The 24,372-nt window shown below is 36.5% G+C and overlaps 1 protein-coding gene across 1 annotated transcript in view; it reads right to left on the reverse strand.

Annotated features, from left to right (window-relative positions):
• Positions 1-1,387: 1,387 nt before the first annotated feature.
• Positions 1,388-24,372, reverse strand: part of PDE6C (phosphodiesterase 6C) — a gene marked incomplete at both ends in the record, with an annotated part of 28,452 nt that continues 5,467 nt past the window's right edge. The window contains 21 exons of the mRNA XM_080347365.1: positions 1,388-1,461; positions 4,223-4,376; positions 5,567-5,650; positions 5,788-5,862; positions 6,873-6,936; positions 7,171-7,278; positions 8,339-8,439; positions 10,081-10,168; positions 12,180-12,289; positions 12,397-12,504; positions 12,887-13,033; positions 16,100-16,168; positions 16,252-16,395; positions 17,000-17,149; positions 17,377-17,424; positions 18,173-18,239; positions 18,351-18,415; positions 18,504-18,578; positions 19,158-19,298; positions 19,521-19,610; positions 19,722-19,874. Coding sequence (XP_080203491.1) covers positions 1,388-1,461; positions 4,223-4,376; positions 5,567-5,650; positions 5,788-5,862; positions 6,873-6,936; positions 7,171-7,278; positions 8,339-8,439; positions 10,081-10,168; positions 12,180-12,289; positions 12,397-12,504; positions 12,887-13,033; positions 16,100-16,168; positions 16,252-16,395; positions 17,000-17,149; positions 17,377-17,424; positions 18,173-18,239; positions 18,351-18,415; positions 18,504-18,578; positions 19,158-19,298; positions 19,521-19,610; positions 19,722-19,874 — 2,115 coding nt within the window. The remainder of the gene's footprint in view (positions 1,462-4,222; positions 4,377-5,566; positions 5,651-5,787; positions 5,863-6,872; positions 6,937-7,170; positions 7,279-8,338; positions 8,440-10,080; positions 10,169-12,179; positions 12,290-12,396; positions 12,505-12,886; positions 13,034-16,099; positions 16,169-16,251; positions 16,396-16,999; positions 17,150-17,376; positions 17,425-18,172; positions 18,240-18,350; positions 18,416-18,503; positions 18,579-19,157; positions 19,299-19,520; positions 19,611-19,721; positions 19,875-24,372) is intronic.

The raw sequence follows: 24,372 nt of genomic DNA on the forward strand, positions 1-24,372 counted from the left end.
TTTTTGTATGTGTGGATTCCTTCAATTTTGGGTGATATTTGTACACAGTATCTGCATTCATAGAGCATTCTTAGAAAGGCAAATCATTCAATCATTCTCCCTTCTCTGTGGATGCTGAGGGCCCTTTGGAGAAAGAAAAGTATGGGTCTGCTTTCTTGAAAGGGGGAAGAAAGTGGTAGGATTGAGTCTGCCTGTCAGGCTCGTTTGTTGCAGGAATTGCATTTGACATCTGTCTCCCCTTAGATGTGGAACTGATTCCAGTGAAATACTCAAATCTGTGCATAAAACACTAGCCCTTTTCCTTCCTTCATCTGCAGGAAGAACCAGCTTTGTGAGACCGGAGTAGAAGGATGGAGGGACCTCCCATTCTTCAAGAGCAGAAGGTTTTGGCGGGGAGATGGTTGTTTATGAAGAGCTAATTTGTGTGCAGTCTGTCCTCTTGGTTGTAGAAAGGGAGGGAATGTGAATTCTGATGTGGTCTACTTCTGCTCTCCTCTCTGTCCCAACATTAAATTGGTGACAGTTTTCAAATACTTTCATTTACTGTGTTTTAAAAAAGATGCGCTGGGAGCACATGAGCCTTTAAAAATGCCTGTGAATGTAGATCCTGCTCTAGATACACTGGTGTGGGCATTTTAGTAAACTCTTACTTGTGTGCAAAGTATGATGTTTATGGTCTGCCTTTTTAGATTTTTACGATAGAAGGTGGTCAGTTTAGGATCTGTGGGCAGAGCCGTTTGCACATGGGCAAAAGAGTGGTTTCTCTGAGTTACGGCAACAATTTACAGATTTATCCCTGGTAGTTTAAAAAAAATACTGTGTCCCATGGACCTGCTTTTTAATAAATATGAGCTGGGGAATTGCGTTGAGCATTCCTAAGATGAAGGAGGTATTTACTCTAGAACTTTATATAGTATTGAGAATGAAGGTAAAGGACAATTCCAGATTAAAGAGATAGCATAATATAAAAACCTAAACATACAAGTTTAAAAAAAAATATATTTTTTTGTTTGAATTGGATGTGTTGTATTTCATTCAGTAATTTCGTATAAGATCTATCAAAATTATTTATATTTTTTCTGGACAGTGTGCAGAAGTTACATATTTTAATAAAAATACTGTATATAAATTGAGTGACATGAAAAAATACCTAGAGCACACAGTTAACTCATTTCACACAATTATTTTTTCTTTTAATTTTCCAGTTTTTAATTGTAACTCTTTGTTTACTCCATTAAAAATTATTTCCAACAAATGGCAAGTGTTTAAGAGGTTTGTTAACAGATCGTTCTACACTATTCTATGTGAAACAGAAATCCACTGGGGCTTATTGAAGTTCTTTCTGGATGTCTTTTCTGCAGCAGAAAACAGTGTCTGAGACAAAGAATTACAAAATTATACAGGTTTTGGATTTTCCTTCCTCTCCGCTTCCTCCACCACCACCTCCAGCTGCATTTTCAGCTAAAAAACAGAGAAGAAAAGTAAAGTGAGTATTTTCTGTTAATTTTAGCTGCTCTGATTTCTAGTCTAAAAGGTGTTGCTTTTGTGACTTGCATATTATGTGTGACCTTCTGAAAATTGAACGTGCTTTCGCTACTTGTCTGGGAAATGGAATAAGAAACAATAATGCATGCGCTATATACATATGGGTATATAGTGTAGCAGTTGATACCAACTTTTCTCAAAGGACCGAACACACACTGAACCACTCTTACTGGAAAGTTTCAGTAGTTAAATGTATGTAACTCTGTCCCACACATACAAAACTGAGGTATGCAAACCATACTAAAGAAATAAAGTCTTGCATCAATATAATCTGTGAATCTATTTTTGAAGCAGATGATACAAGAACTTTAATTTGACCTAATTGTATAAGCCTTTATCCAACCCTGCATGAATCCCTTTTTAATTACCAATTAAGAGAGACACTTTTTATGTTTGTTACCTATAGTTACTGATTCTGTTGCTGTCTCTCTCAAATGATTCCACAGATGTTCATTGGTCATAGTTAAGATTCTTTCAATGTAATAAATTGCGTTCTCAGGTTCATTTAAGGTAAGATACCAATATTAGAATTAAAACTTACATTTGAAAGCTGTGGATCACCATGTTACTAGGTCATTTTCGACCCTTTCCACCTGCATTGAAACATGTCACATAATCAGTGTCCTACCCTTTGTAATTTGTGGATATAATCAACACAATGTTACTATTTTATTTTCTAATACTTATACTGTATTCTGTTTATGGTCTGAACTTTCCACTGTAGTGGTTCAGCAAATATGTTTATTTTGTTTTCTGTCTACTGAATGGCTCAAAATAGCCAGCAGGTCAGCGTGATCTAGTGACACCAGTGTGGTTCAGCATGTATCAAATTATTGTTTGTATGAACTGACTTAACAAACCCATATATTTACATGGCCTTGATTTGACAGGGTCAGATCTGTTCTTCAGAAATGTGCATGGCCTCATCCCAGTGCACATTTAAAATGATGCAAAATAATTCACTTACATTTTGTGATACCAATTACGATATGCAAAGGTCCGATCCTTAGCTCCTGCAAATCAGTGTGTCCATGCTTGCCTGTGTGAGGCTCCTTGTGGGAAAATACTTCTTTTCTTAAGTCAGCGACTAAGTGATTCCGTAATACCAATGATGTAAAATGGTCCTAACTTCAAGTGGGAGTAGAACTACCTGAGTCTTCCTAAATGTATAATTTAATTTTTATTTAAGAACCGCATGTTTAAGGACATAGGATCAGATTGTAGCAACTACAATGTTTGCCAAGAGAGCAAATGTACAAGGATGTTTGTGTGTAGGTCCCAGGTTGTTTTGTTTTGCTGGTATTTTTGTGAAGTTCAAATGCTCGTGTTGCAGTGGAAGGAAAGAGTACTTTGTTCCTACTCACAGCCAGCTAGTTCTCAGCAATGACTTAGTCATAAATAAATATGACTCATTGCAAAAAGTGTCTTTAAAAAGAAATTTGGGAGACAATGGGGGGGGACAGAATTTCTCTGAAAGTGTGTGTAAGTGGTATCATGGTGTGAGCAGGCTAAAATATTTCTTGTAATTTGATTACACTACTAATATTTGACTCATTTTATTGAAGTTCTCTTTCAAGTCATGTAACTTACAGTACTTTTAAAACCACTTTGCAACATCTTTGTAACAACTTTTGCAAGCCTGGTATCATTTGTTTTAGGAGCCAGTAACTACCTAGTGCAATTCACACTCTGACAGCAACTTGATGGGTGGCCTTGAGTAGCCTCTCTTTGTGTGAAATGTGAAGAATACTCACCTATTTCCCACAGACATTTATTAGCAAATAAATTATTCACTACTGTTTTAAAGATGTGAGACACAGGCTTAGAGTAAACTAAGTTTTCTTCTTCAAACTAGCTGACAATAACTAATTCTGTAGAAATCACACGTGTTTTTGTTTTACTCTCTGAACATTTTCAGTCAGCTGTTTGGCAGAGCTGATGACCTGCTGTTCCTCATGTAATAAAGAATAAAAATAACTGACTTATTTTCCTGTTACACTTGAGTGATAGGTTCTCAGTTTCTATAAAATCAGATTGTCTTCTAGGTTATCATATGCAGAGCCACACTCTCAATTTTAGGACTTGGGCTGTCTTAGGAAGATTAGCATTACATTTGTTGTATGAGTGTATTTCAGCCAGGAAACTGAATGTAGAGAACTAGAGCCAAAAGTGTCTCTTAAACTTGGAATGGAAGTAGGGATTTGTGCTGCTTTTTTGTCTTCCAAAAGCACACTATCCATTCCCATCACTTTCACTTACGCTTTTCGTTTTTCAACTTAAACAAAGCACCTGAATACATTTGGGGCTGATGCCACATAGAATTTTGATACATTTCTAGTATTTCAGGTGATTGCAGCATTCACGGATAAATTTATCTGCATTCAGTTTTAAGTCTTAAGACAAAAGAAATTTTATATTCCCTTCACTTTCATGATGGTCGTGTTCCCTATAATTCTGCAGCTAAGAAAATGAGGTCAGTGTACTGGATTTGTGTAATCTTTAAAGGTTACTCTTCCAAGTGAAGATAAAGCTAATTTGGCTAATTCAGAACTCACGTACCCATTAGCATAAAAGTCAATAAATATTGCAAAAGTTCACTGCACGTGTGAATTTGAAAGAGAGAGAATATGTTGACTGCCTTACAAATATATACAAATGAACACCATAGAACCTTAACCTTTTTTGGCAGCTTCTTCCTCTTCCTTTTTCTTTTGTTCCTCAATAACTTTCATCTTCTCTTCATATTCATCAGCTCGTGTTTTCCATTCAACCCTGTTGTTTTGAAGACCATCAAACATGGGTGTAATTTCCTTGTGAAACCTCGAGAATTCCTGTACAAACAATTTAAATTAGTAAATTAGAAATTTGTTAACACTAATGATGTGTAAAGTCTGAATTTGTAGAAAAACTGCTGCTTTTCAGAGAAAACATTAGCTTTCTTTTTTTGTACTATATCTAATTCAGTATGTATGTTAGATAAATTAATTTTATTTCATTTAACAATTTTTCAAGCACTTGCCCCATCTCTGGTAGTGGGTTTCTGTAGAAGAGAAAACATTTTAAAATAAATAGTATAACGGCTGGTGCACATTTGAAAGCATGTTATTGGACATGCAGTGGTGGCATATTACTGGAAATACCATGGAACAATAATGCCCTATTGTGCACAGTCAGAAAAAGATCTGAATTATATAATGCACACTTTAGTGTCTTCCCTAATCCCACATTTGATAGTCCGATTCATATAATATGATTATAACTATGATACGTGATATTTTATCATATGATTACCAGTATCAGGATATACCATGAGACAATAATGCCCTATTGTATACAGTCGGAAAAGATCTGAATTATACAATGTACATTTTAGTGTCTTCCCTAATCCCACATTTGATAGTCCGATTCATATAATACGATTATAACTATGATACATGGTATTTTATCATATGGTTACCAGTATCAGGATAGAATTTTAAAAGTCTAGTATCCTATAGTATATTCTAAGCTGATGAGGATGTATCTGAAAATGTTAAAATATTCCATGTCACACTTCTGCATCACATTTTGGGATATTAAAAGCTAGACAGGGATTAATAATGTTGGCATTTTAGTGCCTTACAGAAGATATAGAATATCTGTATTTCCAGAATATTGCAAGTTTCCTATCCCTATTCCTGCTTTCTGTGACCATCCACATGTTGCATGCTTATATTAAAATGGACTGTGAAGACTTAGACTGGGCTTTCTAACTCAGTCTTTCAAGGTAGTAACAAAATCTCAGCACCCTCAAGTTTTGCTGAGATCTTCACTTTTTATGAATGTGCTTCACATCTCTTGAATTTGCTTTGTGGGAGCAATTCTTCTATGTAACAAAAGATTGAGAAATTGTGGTGGTTGTGATAGTTGTTACACTGTGGCCAATAGTCCTGCTGCTGTCTAGAGTTTTTTGACTGCAAGTTTGTCACTAATTGTGCCATCAAAACTGCTGCAGTGGGGAAACAAAAAAAAATATTCTTACCTTGTATACAAATGTACACACAAAATCTATGAAACCAACTTGGAGCTTAGGTAGTTCATCTCCTTTGTTCCTGTCCATCATAGGCTAGAAGAGAATAGCAGTAATTTAGATTGTGTAGATATGCTTTTTGGTATATTGTTCTAGTAAGATTCACGGACCATTAGTCAATGCTTTAATAACAGTTAATATTTCTTCACTCAGTTATATTATTTAGTACTTACAATTGGTTGTTGCTGTAGCACAGTTCGCTCCAGGTCACCTTGCTCCCAGAATTCATTTGCAACCATGAGGGCAACCTGAATAATCACAATTCAGTGGAAGTGTCAGCAGAAAGCAGTAAATTCAAATAAATAAAATAACAAGGCTTTCCAGAAAATGTGAAAAGGTTGATTAACCAATAACTGGCATATTACTGTTTACTACTTAACTATTACTACTAACTTCCACAAAGAGAGGACTTATTTCTTGCTAGCTGCATTATCTCCAAGTAGGTTAAAAACTCTCCAGAAATTAGGAGTTTTGGTAAAACACAATAAAATTCCACTCTTTAATCCCTGTAGAGATAATCAAGTGCTTCTTTCAGAAATTATAGACACTGTCTGTTGTACTTAAAGCTTTTTTTCCAGCAAATTATCTCTACCAATATTCTGATACGTGTTGAGTAAATGATAGATTGTTGTCAATGGGAACAAGACAATATTAGCAACATAACAGAATCTTCTACTATCTGTAATGTGTATTACTTAGGAGGCTCAACAAACATCTTGCAGTTGTATTTTGATTATGCATTGTTAAAACCTATTCCTGTAAGGCTAATGATAAGCTTCACTGCCATGATCAATAAGTATTGAAGTACTTTAAGTATTTTTGTACAAAGCAGTGTCACACTGTATTGCAGTATTTATTTTCAGCATGTTTAAGCTACTTTCACATGGCACCAAGATTTACAGAATAGGCACAATTAATTCAAATCATACTGATGTTAAATCTGTGCCTTAAAAATACCTGAAAAGTAGCAAAGGTGGATAGCACAAAAATAACTGAGTGATATTTAAGGGTAGCTAGAGCAGCTGACAAAATCAAGGATGCTGGTTGTAGCTGAAAGACAAGCAGAAATGGGTGGATCAACCCACAGTCACAGATTATTTTCTGGAAACATAATTAGGTGCAGATACTTAAATATACATAAAATGATACGGGTTTGGTTTGTTGTTGTTGTTGTTGTTGTTGTTTTAAATTATCGTGCACCAAATAGGCAGTAAAAAAAGATAGCAAATGTAGTATTGTCTGTTTGAAAAGTACCTACCTTACTTTGCACTTCCCAGGGCTTGGTTATAGCAGACAGGTCACACCCAGTCATCATCATAGCCCTTTGGAAACACAAACCAAAACAGGAGTATAGTTAGGATGATGATAGGCATCTAGATTCCTTTTAAAAATTGAGACCTTTTTTATCTAAGATACAGATGAATGCACATTTTGAGAAGATTGAAGACATCAGACAATAACACTAAGTCTTAATTTACATGTTTAGGTGCCAAAATTATTTTAAAATCTGGTCGTAGATAGCTGATTGAATAAAGAATGAAATATTAACCACCTACATGATTACTTCTTTCTTGGTTGGGTCAATAGATATATATTTAATTGCCTCCTCTTCTGATTCCATTTTCTCAATTGCATCCACAATCTTTTGAAACATAGTTCTTTTCCTGTTAAAACATACCAATAAACCATATATAGTTCCTGCATTAAAAATGAAATAGAAAACCATATTTCTGTTTTTCCAAAGTAGTGTCTTAGTCATCGTAGTATCAAAGTGACACGTTATTCATGTTGAACTCAAACTTTTCAGGTAACCTAGCACAGTTAGATTTTGCTATACACCACTGACATGTGAAATACTATGTGAGAATTTCTGACAAAGAAACAAATAACCCATTTCCTAACTCTTCCTATTTAACTGTTTGGGGTGAAATTCTTACCTCTTTAGTATTACATGTTTGTTACTTTCTGTAACATATTGAACTGAGAAAAGTGAGGTAAATACTAATAAATGTTCTTATACTCTGTCCCCTCAAAAATCCGCTTATTGCTTAATAAATATTTTAACTTGCATTTAGAATAAATGAAATAGTGGAATTACTGTTCACTAAAATTTAATAGCTCCTGTTGAACAACTTACTGAATTGTTTCCTGTCTCTAAATTTTCCCAATCATAAGAGATCTGGACCAAAACAAAAGGCTCCATATATCTTTAAGGAAAATACCTATTATAAAAGAATATTGAGTAACTTAAGAACAGAAGGGATGATTTGATATTTGGAATCTTTGGCACTGTGATCAGTTGATGTTTTTAGTTTTGTTTTTAAACCAGCATCTTAATTTCCATGCCATAATCGTACTTCTATTTAGTATGAGAAATTGTAGTGGGGTATACTGAATATAACAGATGCACACAACCTTCAGATAAGGCTACAGAATCCCCACTTCTGAAATATAGTGTTTGTTGTAACTAAAAGCATATTTGAATGACCTACTACATATATACTAAGTATTACATACATTTGTATATTCTCTATTTTGAAAGCTTACAGTGGATCTAAGAACATATCTTTTTTTTTTTTTTTTACAAGAATTAGGCTTAATAACAGTTTTAAATATAACTGTACTCTGCATAGAAACATCTCTGTACTCTACATAAACAACTAAAAACTAAAGTTACAAATAGTATTTTTTTCAGTAGGAAGTTATACAGAATTCAGTACTTACTTGAAGTATAAAGCCAAGTCAGTTGCTATTATTGCTACTTCAAATAAGTGTAGAACAGTTTCAAACTGGCGCTTATTTAGGTTCTGGAAGATGTTTAAACTCTGCAAGATGAAAGTTACAAATTCAGTTCCTTTTAATACACTGGTTTGGGTTTGTACTACACAGATTGTCACAGAATGCTATAACAAAACTGGCCAAAATGAAAATTTCTCCAAATGAAAATAGTGCTGCAAATGAAAAATTATTCAATTGGTAAAGATGTCCCTTATTCATAGCTAATAAATGGCTAAATAACTGTGTGAATGGTTGGTGGGCCTATGATGCTGCCCACAGAGGCTGCACAAATAACTAAATCCACAGTGACGCAAACCAGTTGCAAGTCCTGCTATTGCCATATATAAATTAAAACCAAAGAAAACCACCTGTATTCCACATAATTAGTAGAGAAATGGCAGTTCTTCATAATTTCTTTGCAGTACACATTCCATACACCTAATTTTCCTATGCTTTTTAAAGCTCTGTATCAGACACCCTTTTTCCCTGTTACCCTGGGTCAGCGCAACCTCCCGCTGCACTGTTGGGGACCTGCTATGGCCCGTAAAACGGGAATGGGAGTGTCACACTCAGCATTTTCCTAAGTGTCCTAGTTTTCCTCCCTTCTTTAACGGAGGGGACAACACCTGTGAGAGCACAGGGTGCTGTTGAGAGCCAACAGAGATCCTGATGACGTCTCCAGCAAAAAGCTGGGGTTAGTCCCTGGCACCTCACTTTTGAAAAAGGACATTTCTATTAATAAAGGTAAATACGGTTTCTGGTTTTATTTAGAATTATAAATCTCCTGGATTTTTTATTGTCATTGTGCTGCTGGTTAGTGTTAAGATTTGTTTTGTGGCCTCAGTTCAGGAAATAGTACCGCCACAGAGATTAGAAAATGAAAAATGAGAGTGGCAGTGAAAGCCTGCCGTGCTGCTGCAAACAAGCGGGATGGAAGAGGCACATGTGTTTGAGCATGCCTGTTAAATGTCTTATTTCCCTACAAAGTACAGAGTAAAGAGTTGTAAAGAGTCTCTCCCCCTGTAGCCAGGCACCGCTGAGGAAAGGTGGCCGATGGCTGCCAGAGGAGCAGGGCCCCGTGGGGCAGAGGGCCCCGGCGGGCTTGCGCTGCCGCCATTTTGTGGAGACTGAGGAGATTTGGCGGGGAGCCTCACCTCCAGCAGCTGCAAAGGCTGCTGAGAGCAGCTGCCCAACTCAGGGGAGAGCTTCATGATACTGCCTTCGCTGTTTTAGCGAGGTAAGGTGTGTGGGGGGGTCTGGCCTGGGGTAACAGCTGACAGCTGGGCATAATAAACAGCTCCATCCCTTTGCTCCTCAGCTGCCAGAGCCAGCAGCTGAACACGGACCTACTGAACCAGGGGAAGCAGTTTAATGACAACAATTTGTCTGTGCATGTTGTATTTTCTGCTTCGGTTTCCATATTAGCTGTTTTGTGAAAGTGGAAAAACCCTGAGGACTGTGAGCAAGACGCAAAGGAAAAGCTTGAGTGAGTCTATTTCTGGTGGAATTACTGATGTCTCTCTAAAAGTGGGCAATGCGTATGAATTTGGCTTAAACTTCTGCATTCTAGTGTAATTTCTTAATATAGACTTAGAGGAGTGGATGAGACATGGTGAAATTGGGAACATCATAACAGATTTGGATGTTTAGTGTTGATGGGTGTGAGCAGGAGGTTCCTGCAGACATACCTCATCCTGCAGAAGGGTTTTACTGTACTCCAGGTGGTGCCTCTCTAAAATGGATGAGCCATGAAGTTTCGCCAGCGGAGCAGCTGATCTGTTGAAAAAGAAGCAATTCTTTATATTTTTGAGGCAATATTTTTGATTAAAGATTCAAATTTCTAGGATTAAAATGCTTCTGATCTGCACGTCCAAGAGTATAATCTATATATCTTAAACACTGGTATGATGCAAAAAGATGCTTGCCTTCTCTCTTGGGACTGAGTAATGATGGCAACTGGAGAGCACTGGGTGTTCAGTGCCCACTGGAGTCGAAGATGTGGTCAGATGCCTCTGTTTTGTTTCGCATGTTCAGTTTTGCTATTTGTTTAATCCACACACCTTCCGTGTACCTTAAAAATGGCCTTTATGCATCTTTTAGTATTTCTTGTGTGGCACAGCTTTGGAACTCTTGTCTGTCTGTGATGACTTGAGCCATGTCCCCAATGATTCTAACACTGTAAGTAAGTTAAATCTAAAGTAACAGTATAACAGAGTTAAATTCCTCTAATGCCCTTGGGCTCCTCCCCTGCCTCAAAATCACTGTTTTAGGGACTGCACAAGTCCTGACAGCTCAAGTGTGTTCAGTACTGTCACAGAGCTCTAAGCATGCCTCTGATGTTGGGCTAAGCTTCAAGCAAAGGAAGTTCTGTGTCAGACTATGGTAGCAGGAGGAAGGAAGAAGTGTCTTATCTACATAGGTTTCAGGTGGTTCTGCATCTTTGGAAGTGTTTTCCTCCTTTCTTCCCTTGGCTGATAACTCTGCTACTCAGCTAACCCAAGGTGGATTGCTACGTGCTGTCTGTATTTTCTGACTTGTGATTAGGACTGTCGTGGTAAAGCCTGATAAATTTTATAAATAGCTTTACTGTGTATGACCTCATGTAGAGGGCTTTCGGCTAGGGAAGACCACAGTAGAGAGATTAAAAACCTCCCTTAAACTTATTTGGATAAGAGGCAGCCGGTTGAATAAGAATCAGTGTCTGTCATTCTCTCCCTCCTACGTCACCTGGAGAATCCCTGAGAATAATCAGAAAATCCCTTGGCGTCACTGCTCCAGCATGCAGGCTGAAATGCCCCTCCAGGTCAGAGGAGGAGGATGACTCATTATGAAGATACAGTTGGTGGGAAACTGTACTCAGAAAATTATGGTTATAATCTTCTGGTACATATCACATTCTGAGAGACTTATGTTCTCTGGCTAGAACACAGAAACAAGCCTTAACAGATCTTATAAAAGACTAAATGGTAAATTGATCCCTCTTCAGGAGAAGAGTAGGTCTCCCCTTGATACATAGCATTGTAATTAAAAGATAGCTTTAAATTAAAATGAATTAATATGGTTTTATAACAAGCATCTAATAATTAGTACTGTTTCATCACAAAGAAGGGAAAAATAACAAATCCTTCAGAATATTTTCTCAGAACAAAAAGGATCATGAATTGCAAAGTTTGACCTCATGATGTGTAACATTCTGGCATGTGGACACAGTGGCAGGACACAAACTCTTTAGCTCAGAATCCGGTATAACATGAGGAGATTACACCTCAGGAAAGGACCTACATCCGTTGGTAAACTGAAGGGGGAGGGATAACAACTGAGCTAGTCAAATCAGACAGTAGAGAAAAAGAATGCATCTTAAATCCTGTCTCCCTCTAACTAACCCTTCTGTATGCCATATTCTGAATCCCTCTCCAGAAAAGTGCTTGTGCCCTGTCTTGAAAAAAAGTAATCCAGTTAGGGATTTTAATTTACTTCTCTCATTTCTTTGTGGCCTCATGTGCGTGACCCTCTGACACAACCCAAGCATTGCACGAGCTTTGTCTCTCTTAAAAATGAATTGCAACTCCGGGAGACCCGTCTATTAAAATATTCTGCTTTTGTATTTTGTCCTTATGTTTCTCCTGTCGTGACAAATGCTCTGAGGCAGAAATCTTCTATAGGATAAATTTTCGTTCATGCCAGATGAATATGGAATATATACCTTATATTTTGCAAGATTTTACTTTTTTTTTTTATTTGCAGCTAAAAATACTACATATCCATATATTTGAGCATTTATACATACTTCATCTGATACAAGTTATTGGTCCCTCTGTGATCGATGTCATGGCAGAAAGCAGCAGCAACCATGGCAAAGGCTTCTAGATCAGTATAGTATTTCTTTATTTTGCCTGTCTGTAAAAGAAAACAGACAATTCTGAGTATGTGCCTTCCTGAACTTTCCAGTTGGAATTGAAATGAAAACTAAATAATGAATGTAAGATTAATATCAGCAATATTACCATTAGCAGAGTAAACATCGTTTGTCCCACATTGAATCCATGTCGCCAGTTATGGTAAGTGATATCTCGATAACCTTTCCTAACTGTGTACATCCATCTTGTAAGGACCTATTATGAACATAAGTGATGAAAACTGTGCTGTTAATTGAAACAAAATGATGGAGTTCCTGTAAAATTACTGGAATACACTATGAAATTACTGTAATAACATGCAAGTTCTATGAAAATAATTGTTTTTCATCGAGTTAAACATAGAAGCAGCAAATTGTTCTTATGTAAATGCATGTTGACTTAATTCCTTTCATACCTCACATAATTTCATGATTAGTTTTAAGTCTTTGTGACAAATGCAAATGTTTAATTAAGAATGGAAGATTGTTATCTGTACCACTAATATTTTAGTATTGCCTACTTCTATATTAAAGTACCTACAGTCAGCTATTTCTCTTCTATCTTAAAATCAACATAAACAAAACAAAATAAATCAGACCTCAGCTGGGACTTTGAATTTTTCAACAACATTTATCTCGAAGAACAGTCGTATTCCACAAGTTATCAGGCCATGCTCTGTAACAGGAAAGTCACTGAAGCGGAATTCATACAGTTCTAAATCTTTTGGATCAGGTAATTCTTCTTTCTGTTAGAAAAAGTCAAACACACAAGAGATTTTCTGGTAAGAACAAAGGTGGGAAAAGTTTTTTATTTTATTTTCTCACTTCAGTAGAAACGTTGTTTAAATACAATATGCTTACTATATCTTCAAAGGCCTCAGGTTTCAGTACAAACTGATGTGTATTAAGTTAGGAAACAGAATTGTGATACTGCTAGCTTTGCCCTCAAGCAAGATAGGTAAAAATCTTGGCCAGACAGTGTTTCTTCCTACTCTGAATTCCAACACTGTTTGTTGTGACCATCTCAACATTTCCTTAGATTAGAAATCTCAGGCATTGGAATTTCTCCTTCCTGGTATAAAATCCTATGGTTCTTCCCTTTTAGCGTGGTCTCAAGGCTGCAGTTCAGCTGTTTTTCACAACTAAAATTTGTCTTGTTAAGTGTTGCTTTTCACTTATGGATCTTATGAATAGTGGTGAACATAGTGACCAAAACCAACCTGTCCAGAACAAAACATTATTTTATTTTTATGGTAGAATAAAGTATAACAACTTTTTTTTTTTTTTTTTTTAATAACAAAAGGCTTGCTTGCATACCTACCTACTCATTGCCTTGTCTTCTCTTGGAGAGACTATAGGCAAACAAAGATTGCTGTGTATTTTTTAACTTCTGGAGTGCTAGTGGTTTGTTTCTGCTCCACAACCAGCTCTCAAAATTAGTCTGTCTTACCTCATCTCCTGTGACAGTCTCTCTTTGTCTGTGCTAGACTGTATACACTTAATAGACAAATCTGTAAGGCTGATTTAGCACATAGAAAGTGGACTAGAATATCCTACAAGATCAGACATAAAAATTCACAAATCTTATTTGTGCTCTTCTTAGTCTGCTTGCAGTAGACTCTTGACTGCTTGGGTCATGAATGATCTCCGTGTATGCATAAAGTAAAAATTGTTACAATGCTTAAATATTCAAAGTAATCATGATTATTATGGCTTCAAATACCTCGGTATCATTTACTTTCTAGTGCTGTAGTTGGTGGTCATTCTGTCTTAGTCATTGCCTTTCTGTAGTTTACAACTGTCTATTCTGAACATCTCTGACCACTGACGAAAACAAGGGGTCACTTCAGAAGTAGTGTACTGTGTAAGTGCATAATCTTTTCCCCACGTACTAAATTTCATTAGAAGCTGTCTGGATGCCATTCAGGGATTTTTCTCTCTCTGAAGAGCAGATACGGAGCTTAGACTAGCTCTTTCCTGTGCTGAAGAACCTCGATATAGCACACACTAAATTCTAAAATGCAGAGGATATGAAAGGTAAGGAGCCTGTATTCAGTTTAAGTTGCCTATTTGTATACATTATATAGATTCACATTGAATAGCCTAACTGGTGGTGGCAATATTATTGAACTGTTATATGACACTTTTCATCTGTATATCCCAAAGCCTAGAGAGAGGTATTATATTTCAAAGGATGTGCTCCAGTCCAAACAAGAATTAATTCAGGGAAGTCTGATGCAACACAAAAATTAGGTTATATGATCACCATTACTCCCTTCCCCCATAATAGTCTACAAATTATCTCCATTTTATGGATAAGGAAAAAAAGATGACTAAAGGTATGCATATATTTCAACAAATAGGGCTGAACATCCATGCAAAGGTATTTCCTTCTCCTTGGGATTTTCCATTATATCTACTCGGAGCTGAGGTCAAGGACAGGGAAACCTGGGGCAGTGGTGTTCTAAGACCCATTACTTTGTGAATCATCAGATCTAGAAACACCTGCTTTATCCCATTAGCTCTCTGGGATTCCAGGTCTTATAACAGGATAAGGCATTTGCATGCAGCCTTGGCAGTGCAGAAGATATTAGATCTTTGAATTTCTGAGTCCACAGTGTTGAGACAACTCATTTTCATTGCTTTTTTTGAGATTTAAAAATCCATACCAGTATTACGGTTTTTATATTTGGAGTCTGTACCATAAAAATAACTTGTTGCTCTACCAGTAGAGATATTTTATAATGTTTATCTATTAATTCTTGCAATTCTTCATGCAGCTAAATTAAATTTACTTTAAAAGGTATATGAAGCTACACATGGTCTGATTATGTATTTTGGTTTCATCACTTGTAAGCTGTGTGAGCATCTGTCTTGTGGGAGCCGGCAATACCCTAACACCATTACATTCCAACATGCACATGTACATAACTAAAATAGTTTAATGAGATCTTTTCCCTATGGCTATCTCTACATTAGCAAACATGGTGGAATAGGAGGAAATATGTGAATTGGTTGGTACTGGAAGTCAACAGATTTGTGTGTATTTGACCTTTTTACTTCAGCCTAGCTCTATTTTGATCTATTAACAGTGGGAGTTCATTCACTAAAAGTAAAATAAGCCAGCACATGTACTCCAGGACTGCTCCACAAGAAAAAAGGGAGTGCACTAAGTGAGCACAAGTAGGAGTTTTCCTCCAAAAGGGTGCTCCCTTTCTAGATTGAAATACTAAGGCAGTTAGAGGACTGCACAGTCTGAAAAGATACTCATTTTTGGTTTAGTAGGAGCAAAGTTTCATCACTGTGAAGTCACTGATCACTCTCTTTGAACTTCTCTGCCTAAGGATATGCAGGAAATTTAATCTGAAAAGTAGTTCAGTTCCACTGGACACTCTTGCACATATTCTTTTACTCAAAACGAATGTGACCTTACATCAATATCCCTTCTTTTATTTTCAAAATTAAATAAATTCAGTTATAAGTATAGCACTGTCCCCATGGATATTTAAGAAAGTTAAAGACTTTAAATGTTAATTATAATTCTAAACATTTCTCTACAACTTGGGCTATCTGAGTCTATTGACACATATTTGGGACAGAGTGTTTCCCTGTAGGTAACAGTGAGGTCTGCACCTCGAAGAACCAAAGAGGCTGAAGATGTATTACTAAATCAGCTCCATCTAGCTTGTGGAACTGATAGCTAAGATGAATTGTATTAATCAGAATTTGGCTATACACAACTTTTTCTGTAATGAAGACACATAAATATCTGATATAAGCATGCTACCAGAATTTCCAGTTTAATGACTTACCAAAATCCTGATAAGATCCTTTTGATCACATTCTTCTAAACTATTTACATTTAATTTCTCCTTGTATTTCTAAAAATAAGAACGAGTAAGAAATTCAGTCTTTGAGTAGGAAATTTTCTTCTTTAATTTTGTAACTGTGGACAGAAACTTACCAGTATAGATTCAACTTCAGAAGGGGTGGCCTTTGTCTGGTACATAAGCATTTCCTGAGCGATGTCTTTCCTGTTTTCAAGCTTGTTCATTTTGTCATAAGTGTCAGTATTTAAGACAGACCACCCCAGGAACTGTGTGAGAGTCTGGAACAAAGCCAAGCAAAGTGAATGTGACACCATGACTATAAAATTAAGCTGACAATTTGAACTTACTTTTTTAAAACTACATTGCTTTGAAAAGCAATGTGTATAACTCTACTTGTTAGAGGCCTTTACTTTCCATCAGCAGGTTTGTGTGTGCAGCTTTTAATGACGTTCTTTGTCTCAACCTAGTAATTAAAGGCCCATATTCCCATTTTGTATACGGGACTTTGAGATTTATGAAGCTTAAATTAGATAATTCCCATGATCACAGACATGATATCCATTGGCAAGCAGAATGTCATACCTGCTTACCCACTGCTAATTAGGAGATGCTGGCTGTCACTAAGAGTCAAATGATTTAAAAATAAAATTACATCTGACTTCTGTTCATTATCAGAATGTAAATGATCTCAGATTTTCAATTTTATAAAGAGAAACAAAATCTCTGATTCCTAGGAAACTGCATAGTGAAGAAAATAGACACTTGCTGAGATGTTAATATAGCCTATTTGAAAATGTTTAGACATTTCAAAATTACTTCTTACAATAACATTTTTGTTAACATCATATGGCTACTTAAAACCTCTAATCCTATTAAGCTTACTTCAATGATCTGTTCATCATACTCGTCGAAAGGTTTTCCGTCTTTCCTATTGTAAAATGTTGCAACTCCCACAATTTCTTCTTTTTTGTTGACAATAGGCAATGACAGGACATTTTTGATAACCCAGCCACTCTCATCCACTGGTCCTTTCTGTAGGAAAGCCAAAGAACAGGAAATGTTGTTTATTTCTTTGAAAGTAGTAATACAGCTTTGATACAGGCAATGTAACATGAAGACCCATGCATCACAAACAAAGGAGAAATTAGTTATGTAATCAACTGTATAAATAATTGGTGGAAAACGTTAGCATATTTTTCTACAATTTCTATAACTATAAATATTGTAATCTATATGTGATTAGAGATTATCAGAATTACCTGAAATGTGAAATATTCATCTGCTGGTGCATTCATCATGTTACAAATCTACAGCATAAAGAAAAGGAGACACTGTTTAACTGGAATATAATGTGCACCAAGACTTCGCCTGATAAGTGTAAAAGGCATATTTATTTTTTAAGCTAACAACAGTGAGCACCTTAGCCTGCTACAGCAATTAAAACTGCTCCTATTAAATTAAATATGGTTATTCTAACAAACCTAATTCTGGAGTGCTTGTAGCAAAGTCCCTCATGTCTGTTGTCTCACAGAGTATAAGCACGATGGTTAAGGAAATCACTTCCACTTTCAAATGCTGTGGGGATTTGTACATAGAAATAAGTGAGTACTAAAGGCTCTGTCCTTACTGCTATTAAAAATACCATAGGATTACTAATAACTGTCATACAGCACAACTTCGACTTATGTATATTGTCTACCCAAGAAGAGATAAGGAAAAAAAAAAAAAAACCTCCATATATGATGATTTTCTTACTTTGACCTTTTGTTGTGAGACTTAGTACACCTGGAAAGTGACATCAGACACACGTTATTATTCCTCCAATGTCACCACAATCAGATGTAAGTCTTCCTGATGCATTGGCTGTTTTTGCTGAGGTCTTGTTTCCACCCAGACTACTGATTCACATGATTTTACTGGGAACCAATGACACTGGAGATTGCGTTGTATTTTTGTAGAGGTTTTTGGTCATTGGAGGTTTGGGGTTTGGTTTTGTTCAATCAGAAGAACTGCATGAACTACAATTTTTAGGTATTACTTTTGCTATGAACTTACAAATCCATTTTCAGCAACATATGTTGGCAATCCACTGACAAGACACCAGTGATCTGCTGGAGGTGACCTTTAGAGAGAGAATGAAATTAAATTATTTCTACAATACAGACATGTTGTTATTATATCCAAGCAATCTATCTAATTGCCACTCATTTGCAGGCTGCCAATGAATACTCACGGAATGACTTTGATTTCTTCTTTTCCATGTAAAATATAGTCAATAATCTTATAAAAGTTGACTTCCTAAATAAAAACAGAAAAAAATGTAGGTGACATGTACAAACTCAATGTCAAAATTAAGATTCATAAAAAGAAAAATTAATATCCTCACTCGTCCATCAGGTGTCTTGGGGCCTTTGTAAGGCTCTGCCTCCCCCAACCGGATTGGCCACTCATCATAAAACTCCTGAAAAAACAATACAAAGGGTTTAGCAAAAGAAAAAAAAAATAGATTCTGTGTTCATAGATAGTGTGATATCTGTGGATAGCAGTTTTATTTTTCCCTTTCCATAGCTGTACTATGGTTGCATTTCAGACAATATTAAGGAAAACGTTGTTAAATATGTTCCAGGCAAGACATGTTTACCAGTAAATTGCAGGCTACTCTGAAGCTTATCTCTGGGTGGTTGTACAGCTTAATTGTTGTTTTAGAAGGCAGGTATTTATAAAGCAATAATCAGACCTGCACTTCTCTCTTCTACCCTTTCTCACATGGAATTATCCATATGAAAAATTATTTCAGAATTAGCCTTTATGTTTATCATGGTTGTTTCCTTTGCCATGTTTTTATTTTGCGTGCAATTTTTGTAACATGGTTAGGTTTTATATTATATAAATTATCCCAAAGGCCTAGCAAGCATGGTGACTTTGTGTCTTGGAGAGACATGCACTAGAAATATGCAGAACAAATTAATCAGAAGGACGGATTTTATAGCTTAAAGTTAGGAGTAGCACACTTACAGCAAGTAGGCAAAATGATTGTTACCTTCTCTTTAGTCATGTCCAGCAGACCAACAGAGTATCGTTCACAATTCAAATATATTCGAATAGTGTACAGGGCTTTGTGAAACTGCCGTTCTATATCTGTTAGCTCTTCAAATACTTTGTTGGCAGACCACAAAAGCATCTATTTACAATGAAAGAGAAAGAGGGTAAATGTTCCCAACAGTAAGAAAACATAAACGTATAAATTCTAGGCGTTCCAGAATAAAATGATAAGAGGCATTACTAGTATAAAATTAAAAAGATGTTATCCTTACTTTGATAAGCTTGCAAAAATATAAGATAGGGGGAAAAATAATGGTTTCGCACAAAAATGAGGTATTATCAGTAACGAATTCTTCTATACCTGACTTCTTCGGGATTCAATATTGTAGAGATATGCCGTATGATGATTTCTTAGGACCAAAGATATAAAATTGAGGTATTTTTTAAAGACCTAAAAATGACAAAGAGTAAAAATAAGACAAAATGATCAAAACAAGAGGTGGATTTACTCAAACTACTTGTTGAACTAACAACTGTACTCTTGTGTGACATTTGAGATTACCTCTTCATCCTCTTTTGAGAACTCAGTGGCATTTAATTTGTTGAGCGCCATCACAACAGCAAGCACCTCTTTACCCTGTGTAATTGGGGTTGCCAACATATTGAGAGTTGTATAACCAGTTTTTTTGTCCAGAAAGTCAGAAAAATGGTTGTTCTGAAAGAAAACAAAACAAAACACAGATGAAATGCATTATAGTTAGTCACCATGCCAAGAGCAAATCGTCATTTCATTTGATAATTTGTTTGCAATGCTATGAGCACAGTTTCACAGTGCAGTAGGTTTATACTTGCAAAAAACCTACTATCATTATTTAAGCCAATCTTGCAGAGTTATATGTATAAGTTTAACTTGGCTTTGGTTATGAATATAGCTTCTGAAACCATGTTCTGTGCAGATTTTTATTAGAATAATGGAGGAACTGAGGAGTTAAAAATACAGGAAAATCTAGAGTAAAGGAGAGAGTGATATGGCTTTTAATCTACCTAAGAGTCTAATACCAATGGTTTGCATGTAGGAGGATTACTTCATAGCTATGTTAATATTTATCATTATTTAGTTATTTCTGTAGATAAAAGTTGTGATACTGTCTACTGCACCATGTTTAAAACTACATCCTGTTTTGAATGTATATGACTTAAAATGCTTCTGGCAGGGAGGCATCTCCAGCAGGTTTGCATCTGTCTGAGCTGTTTCCTATGCCTTCCTGGCTGCCAGACTCTCAGCCCTGCTGCTCCCAGCCCAACACGCTCCTCTGCTGAATGGGAGAGTGCAGGGCCAGGGCGATCAGGACACAGAGCTGCTTTTGTCGGGTGTGGGATCCTGTGGGACTGAGACCATATGACTGATGTAAGAGCCACATCTAACTACCCTACCAGTTTCATCCTTGAAAACAAATGCTATTCTTTTCATTACTTTCTGTAAAAAATACTGGGAAGTTGGTTCCTGTTTCAAAGAAGACTCTTTCTTTTCCTCACATCAAAGAAATTGTTGGTGTTTTCTTTGAAATGCTTTGGTGCTCGCTTTAATTTAGAAAAGAGGTTTTAAATTTATCAGTGAAATCTGTTGGTCAGAGGTGGTTGTGTTTTGAGATGTTCTTATGATAATACACCTAAATGAGCTGAGTTATGAGTTGGAGAATTTAAATCTGTCAAAATGTCCGTACTGAGAAGTGACATGGTTCTACCAAGCATGTAAAACAGCCAGATTCTATCTTCACTGAGCCTTCTCCATCCTCTTGCATCTGCCACTTCTAACAATTCAGTGCTCAAACTTCTTGAGAGACAGAACCACTCAAGCCCTGGTCTACAGTCAATGGCAGATTCTCCCTGAATTTCCTTTAACAGGTCTCCTTCTGATTTCTCAAGGTGATGAAGGGTTGGTGTTAAATGGCAATGTCAGGAGGTGGTGAGTGGCCTGATAACCAGGGAAGGTCAGACTACATTATAACACCATGGGTAGGAATGGCAACTGGCCAGAGGGAGGCCAAAGGGGTCCTGTTTTAGGGACATCCACCTGGAACCAAGATTCCCAAACCTTACCAATTCCCTGCTGTTAGCAAAAATTTGTGAACCCACTTATAAAGTGACAGACTTGTTAGTGCATGTCCACCCACAGAGCTGATGTGTGTAGCTACTGTTAACTATTGTGTTAGCTGAGGCATCCAAGATCTGCATGGTGAATCTCAAGGTCTCTTCCTTGCTGATGGACTGCGGAATGTTCCAGGTTGCCACACAATGGAATTTCTGCTTTCATAAATTATACACGAAAATACTTAGATGACCAAGCAAACAAACAAATAAACATACAAATGTCTTCTAGGTTGTAAAATCAAGCATGAAAAGGCTAGGAGATGCAAGAACCAAAATTATTTGTCTACTATTTGGATCATTCCTCTTAATTTCTTTATTCCTCTCTTCCTACTTTAGCAATGGTTTCTGTTATATGTTGAATCAATCTATAGCATATACAACCCTGAGAATGTAGACTGAATCTGTGACTATCTCAGCCATTAGAATTAAAGTAAATCTTCAAAATAAAGTAAACAGAGAATTTGACCCTGTTTTGGTGTCCCTCTGCCTCACCAAGAACCGCTAGCATAATGGCGAGGCCCGAGTTCCTGGTTTTAGAATGTTGTATGCAGATATGAGGGAATAAATAAAAAATTCAGACATTTCTGTATTTCTGAGTTCTTAAAAGGGACCTGTATACACAAAGTGAGCTGAATCAGCAGGACACAGCTGCTGAGTCTTAATTTGTTTAATAAGTGCAGGTAAAAGCAGCAGTGGCTGGAAGTGTTCAGAAGAAGCACTTCGGTCTTACAGTTTTTGCAGAGGACAGGAAAATTGTAAAGAATACAAGCCTGTGCTGTTAACTGGAGGGGGGTTTGGCAGGCTACTATGGATCTAACCTATACACTTCAAATTAGTAGCTAATTCATGTTTCTTGATTTTCTAAACCATGACGCAAGTTTTATCTCACTGTAACTTACCAATGCTACTATACATTGTTATTATAAGCCTCTTACCAATGAAATATAAATATAATGCTCTATGTTTAGATCATTTGGCCTCAAATTTTCAACTCCTTTAAGTTATATAAGCCTAATTTCCATCTCATAGCTAGCGGTGGAATTTACAAAAACAGAAGTCACTGTTGTGAAACCAGTGTGATTATACCTCTGTGAAAGGGAATAATATGGCCATTCTTTCTAAAAATAATTTTAATTTTCCTCATATGGCAGTTACAAATGAACTTGCTTACTGAGACTGTATCACATCTGATTCTGAATTGTAGCTACACAACTGTAATAAGGTAAAATAAATACAAACAAGAAAAATTCACTCCCCTGGGAACCACAGGCATTTCAAGAAGAAATTTAATTTTAAAGCAGATAATACTTTACAATTATGTAGTTTTGTTTAAAAAAAAAAAAACAAACCAGTGTTTTCTTTATTGTTTATGAAAGGTTCTTTTTCATGGACTGCCCAGAGGAAGGAACTGTCTTCTGTCTCATTTTATGTCTCTCTCTGGAGATCTCTGTTCCTTTCTTGCGAGTGATATGTTCTCCTATGCTTTCTTTTACCAGTTTTTAAAGACCTTACTTCTTTCATGATGAATTCTCCTTCATTGGCTGTTTTTTAGATATCCCACAGTTCTTCAAGCAAACTATGAAAAAAGGCACTGCAAAAATTTGTAACCTTTCACAGGCTTTATTCTACATCAAGCTTAAAAACTGATGAAGACCATCATTCTAATGTTCATTGACTCATGCTACAGTATTTAATAAAGAAAATACATCTCCCAATTCATAAAGTTATCTTAGGATTTGCTACACTCTACTTCAGAACACTGAGCTAAGCCTTGAGCATTTCTGATTGGATTAATGACAAAATGCAGTCTGAGACAAGTGAGTTTGACACTATTGGAAATGTCAGGTCAAAGCCTGCAGTATAAATTATTTGTTGAGTGTAAATTTGATCAGAAAATGCATCAACTATTCTAAGTGATGAGGTAGTGTATCCCTTGTTAATTTGATTTCCATTGCACACGCAAAAGTATGTAATTTATACAAATGCAGGAAAGACAGAGAAATGGAGAAGTGTGAGAAGTAACTCAAAACAAAAGTATAAGGGAACAAGGGTCCCTCTGCCCTGTTTGTCTCGTCAGGGTAAAGATTCACTGTTCTGATTCATTTGAGGTAATAGGAACAGCAGCTCAAAGCTGTTAGTACTGAGGTTTCTCACATCTCCAGTATACTTGTTTATCACCAATTGCTTTTAATTTGGTACACCATCAGCATCTTCATCACATATTTGAAATGTTAGGAAATGAGGCTTTCCCATAAACCTTTACTTCCCTGACTGGAGGCCTTGGTAGGAAGCAGCATGATGCTGTTTTCTTCATGTCCCACAGAAGACTTTTATACCTTGGTTTTCATATCACCATCACAATTACTCTCATTCTAAAAGCTCTTACTGTTCCTTCCTTCTTGTGTTGACTCCGAGTGACATGTCAATACTTACTGTGCAGCCTACCTCTCCATTTTGAGTCTGGTGAATTTAATCAAATATCATAGCTAAGGAAAGGTGATAAGACTTAATCCTGCAACCAAGGTGATAATGCCAAGATAGCAGATGCCTATTTTCCTCCACCTCTTTCCTCTTACAAAGCACAGAGCCTTTCTGGAACCCCTTGCAGTTATGACTACTTTGCTCATGTTGGGCTGGAGGTTCTAGTTTAGACAGATGAGCTCAGACTGGTCAAAGTGTGTCGTCCTTTGCATGTGTGATGACCAGGAGTGGGTCTGGAGCACTATTGGAACAGGAACCGTAGGAACCCCTGACATCAGGAGCTGGTGTCATACTCTGATCACTGTCACACGTTTCTTATTACCATCTTTACATGTTTCTGGTTTTATTTCTGATAACCCTGAGGTATCTTCTCCTATTCCTGATATTTTGTTCTCCCACTGATTGTCTTGCATAGGCTCAGATTTCTCAAACAGTATTTTTACCACTGAGTAGGAGGTATTGGTGTGCTATATCGCTTCATCTCGTATTTCTGCTTATCCTAATTTCAACTCACAAATGTTTTTGTTTCATAATGATGTAACTGAGGATGAATGGAAAACAGAAAGCACCTACTATCAGCT

This window comes from Nesoenas mayeri, assembly GCF_963082525.1.
Source record: "Nesoenas mayeri genome assembly, chromosome: 7".
NCBI classification, from domain to species: domain Eukaryota; kingdom Metazoa; phylum Chordata; class Aves; order Columbiformes; family Columbidae; genus Nesoenas; species Nesoenas mayeri.